The sequence below is a fragment of the Austrofundulus limnaeus genome, unplaced genomic scaffold (assembly GCF_001266775.1).
Source record: "Austrofundulus limnaeus strain Quisiro unplaced genomic scaffold, Austrofundulus_limnaeus-1.0 Scaffold73, whole genome shotgun sequence".
Taxonomy (NCBI): Eukaryota; Metazoa; Chordata; class Actinopteri; order Cyprinodontiformes; family Rivulidae; genus Austrofundulus; species Austrofundulus limnaeus.
The window spans coordinates 1,364,883-1,369,526 of record NW_013952475.1 but is presented as its reverse complement, the minus strand read 5'-3'; the positions used below and the strand labels follow the sequence as shown (position 1 = coordinate 1,369,526).

Below are 4,644 nucleotides of genomic sequence, written 5' to 3'. Positions count from 1 at the left end.
AAAGTTGGAATACAATAGCATTTCAATTTGAGTTTAGGGACTTAGAAAACAATAATGGTCAACCATCATCTTTTTAAATTTTATTTAACATTTCTTTACCCAGGAAGATCCCATTAAGATTAAAAACCTCTTTTTAAATAGAAACTCTAAGTGTCTTTAATGAGGACTAATTCTTTGCTTTTTAGTGTGCCAACTAGAATTTATGCATCTATTTAGGTTTCATTAAACTTTTTCCATAAAGGAAAAAATTTTAAATATCTTTTTAAAGCTTTTGAGTTTAAGTGCCCATGACATTCACATACTTCAAATACAAAAAGTCAAAGAAAACACTTTTGTATTTATGAAACACATGATTTTACCCAGTTTGTTGCATTATTGGCAGATTTTCTTTTGATCTTGGTTCAGCAAAGTGAAACAGGAAGTGACATCAAAGGTGAACTCTTTAAGAAGGGGAACTTGCTGGCCTTTTATTAGAACTCTGAATCTTCTTCATCTCTGTTGTGGAAATAATCTTTATTTTACCTGGACAGAAACACGAGATCCAAGAACAAAAGTACTCTGTGAAAGGTCAGTCAGGATTCATTGCAATATGCAAGACACACATCATGTCACACAGGGCAGTGGTACAAAATGTGTGCACYGAGGCAGTTTCAAATGCATTCATACAGTATGTTATCCAAACAGACAAACTGAGCCAAGGAGAGAAYGATGTTTGATAAACAGCAACAAGAATGATTACTTCTAAACAGAYATCGTCCTGATCTTAAAACYCTTTGTCCGAGAGAAAACAGAAGATAAAGAGTAAAATCATAAAACATGATGACATTTTAAAGTAAGCAAAAGAGGTCAYTGACTCKTGGCCTGAGAAGAAATGTAGGACTTTAAAAGATAATTTAATTTTCCAAGACAATCTCCCTGTGATAGTGACTCTCAAAGCAATCTCAAGAAACATCAGGTTCTTCTCAACGGTCTGTGTTGTTAGCCACTGTAGCAATGCWCTGCTTACATGCTGTCATTCCCCTTTGACATCACTTCCTGTTGCAGGAACCTCAGGATGGGAAACTGTGATGAAGTGAAGCTTCAACACAATCTGCTGGCTTCATTAGAGTGATAGCTTGCAGTGCCCTGAGACGTTTGTTGTGACTTGGCGCTACATAAATAAACTGAAYTGACTTGAATTATTTATGTTCTCTTTTCATCYCAAAGCCTTCCTGTATGGGGTTGGTTGTATCACTGTTGCAGCTCTTTCCTCCTTCCTGGACTGGGGAGTTCTTCAGGTAAATCTTAGCAGAACAATTTCCTGATGCATCTCAGTAATCCAGGTAGAAAATAATCAAAAAGAAAAAATAATACACCAAAGAAGAACCCATCCAGAGGACCTGTATTTATTTTTTCTTTTTGATCTCAGCWGAACAACTGGCTTCAAAACTGAACAAACTGCTGCAGCACAGAACGGCTTTAAGCTTGTCCACAGCTGAAACATAAAAGTAGCTGATGAAAATAAAAAAAGATGAAGAAATTGGGATGTTTACATGAAGTCTGTTAAGATTTTGATTTGATTTCATTTTTTAAAGGGGCGGTGCCTGAATAGCACAACAACTACATTTCATGCCATTGATTTGATTTTATATTAAAACTGATCTTCATATCTGACTTTGGATGTTAAAAAAAGTGATTCATGCCATCATGGCATTTTGGTTGTTGATTTTGTTGCTTTTCTTTGTCTTTTCTCTGCAGGGTTCGTTTACTGTCATGGGTGTGGTCAGTGGGCCGTTGTTGGGCGTCTTCATACTTGGAATTTTTGTTCCGGCGACAAACCGGCTTGTGAGCAACTAGATTTTCTTTTTTTTTTTCTTTTTATTCTTAAAGAATCACATGACCCTTAAATTCTCAAGCAGAGCTAAAACTCTCAAACGATGTCTTAGAATAAACTCTGATTAAATAATACATCTTCATGCTCTAAAGGACAGTGTTTCTTTTGTTACAGGGGGCATATTCTGGGATTTTGGTGGGCTTCTGTGTTTCTCTGTGGCTGGCTGTAGGTTCCACTCTTTACCCGCCCAGCGAGGAGACGATGGGCGTCCTGCCCAGCTTCACGGGAAGCTGCAGCTCTGCCAACGTCACCCTGACCAGCAGCTCCAACCACAAGCAGCACTCCATCTTGACCCCACTTCATCCTGCGGACAAAAGGTCGGGTGGGAGTGGGTGGGGGTCGTTTTTACAAAGTTAGATGGCACAAACTCATTTGGAGACACAATCACAATCTAATCAAATGTTTGCTCATTTCAAATAATACATCCAGTTGATCCTTTTCTCTCTCATTGTTGTTCATCCTTCCCCAACACCAGCGGGATCAACAACTTCTACTCCATGTCTTACCTCTATTTTGGAGCCATGGCCACCAGTTCAGTCGTACTGGTCGGGCTGATTGTGAGCTATGCGACGGGTAAAATCACTTTGAAAAGCTCTGCGCTGTTCAAAAACTCTTGTTTACCTTTTAAAAGCTCCATTTTTAATCATCACCTCAGAACTGATGTGAGTCGTTTCTTCATCAGGAGCAACAGAGAGGAGTCAGATTAAAGAGGGGCTGCTGTGGTGGGACCTGAATAATGAAAAAAACATCGAGATCCCAGCAGAATGCAGTGTAAGCAATTTGGTGGTGGTAGTGGGGGGGTCTGTCACAAGATGACCACCACAGATAACTGACCTCAGAAGACACAAACTGCTTTAATCAGTCACTATTACAGATATTAAGCTAAAATTTGATGTGGCAGTAGCTRAACGCAAACTCTGTGACATTTTGTGATATTTGCGTTATGACTACAACTGGCTTAGTCTGAAACTCAAAGTCGGCTAGTAAAGCTCGGCCTTTTAATTCTGCATGTCTCTGTGTTTTGAATAAGCTTTATTCATTCACCAGCATTAACAGTTTATGGTTAAGAAGCTTGCATAGACCCAGAACATTTAGTGAAAGAATCAAAGAATCAACTCCTTGCAACATCACATGCATAAATCCTGTTTTTGTCCCAAGACCTGCATGACGGTGGTTCCCAGTGTTACACACAATGCATGCTGGGATGGAATGCCTGTGGAGCTGCAAAAGAATAACCAGGTAAAATAAATAAATAAATAAAAATGTAGAATAAAGAACATGATTCTTAAAATTTATGATATGATTATGTGTGCTAATTATTAATTTAATGTTGGCATGTWATGAAAGATAAAGCGAAGTGTTAATGAAGGACTGTAACCCAGTTTGTATTATAATAGGTAATTAAAAACAACATTCTTGTCATTTCCTCAGGATGGCAGCAGGAGGTCAGAGAAACCACAGGCGGTGCCTTTGATGAACCTGCACAAAGAGGATGTGTTGTAATTGTAGCAAATAATAGTGGAGCGTACATGTTTGCCATTGAAATGAAACACTATAAAAAGTCCCYAAAGCATTATCTCACAGAAACACTTTAAGAAGCATTTCCACACATTATTTCTGTTTTGTAACCTCTGGTTAGCCTGCACCACATTTGGAGTTAGTTTGATGATTTCAAAAAGCTCTTTGCTGTAATCAGATACTCTCAGGCGCAATGAAAAGATTTATTTTTCATTCTGGGATGTTCCATAACAGACAATACGCACCTGCTGCATGTGTCAACAGCTGCACCACAGGGAACAGGAAAGGCGAGTCTGAGTTGTGTCTGCATAAACAGTAATTCAACCCCTTTCCTCGATGTGTACACTGGAATTAAATGGTTACAAGGTTTTAAGCGAGTTTTTGTACCAGCTATATGCTGGCTTAAACAATTAGTTTTTCTTAAATGAAAGTTAAGCTCAGTAAAAATAAACACTTTGAGGCAGGGGTGGGCAATCCTGGTACTCGAGGGCCGCAGCGCAGCAGGTTTTATGTTTTTCCCTGCTCCAGCACACCTGATTCAGACAGTGAATTACCAAGTTCTGCAGTATGGAGGACCGACACTGACATAACTAGAAAAAAAAGTAAAAATATATAAATGGACCAATAAATAAATACAATTAAAAAATGTGCCAATTAAATTTAAAAAGGAGAGCTTTACCTCACGTTTTGTAATTTAATTGACCTTTATATTTATTTTTCCAACTTAGTTCCAACTAATAATATATTTTTGCACATAATTTACATTTTACTGTTTTCAACAGTAAAATGTAAAACAGTAAAAAACTCCTTGGGCTGCTACCTTATCGTGGTGGAGGGGTTTGAGTGTCCCAATGATCSTAGGAGCTATGCTGTCTGGGGCTTTATGCCCCTGGTAGGGTCACCCATGGCAGACAGGTCCTAGGTGAGGAACCAGACAAAGCGCAGCCCGAAGACCCCTTAAGATGAATACAAACATTGGATCTGGCGTTCCCTCGCCCGGACGCGGGTCACCGGGGCCCCCCTCTGGAGCCAGGCCTGGAGGTGGGGCACGATGGCGAGCGCCTGGTGGCCGGGCTTTCACCCACGGAGCCCGGCCGGGCTCAGCCCGAAGAGGAGACGTGGGTCCCCCTTCCAACGGACTCACCACCCGTAGGAGGGGCCAAAGTGGTCGGGTGCAGTGTGAAATGGGCGGCAGCCGAAGGAGGGGACCCTGGTTGTGTACTGCTGACCTCAACTCGTGACGTTGTGTGCCG

The 4,644-nt window shown here is 40.5% G+C and overlaps 1 protein-coding gene across 1 annotated transcript in view; it reads left to right on the top strand.

Moving 5' to 3' along the window:
- slc5a5 (solute carrier family 5 member 5) overlaps positions 1-3,881 on the top strand; it is a gene marked incomplete at its 5' end in the record, with an annotated part of 12,891 nt that extends 9,010 nt beyond the window's left edge. The window contains 7 exon segments of the mRNA XM_014010792.1: positions 1,207-1,277; positions 1,738-1,824; positions 1,988-2,190; positions 2,349-2,446; positions 2,556-2,644; positions 3,032-3,112; positions 3,305-3,881. Of these exon segments, the coding sequence (XP_013866246.1) occupies positions 1,207-1,277; positions 1,738-1,824; positions 1,988-2,190; positions 2,349-2,446; positions 2,556-2,644; positions 3,032-3,112; positions 3,305-3,376 (701 nt within the window). The 3' untranslated portion in view covers positions 3,377-3,881.
- Between the last annotated feature and the right edge of the window lie 763 nt (positions 3,882-4,644).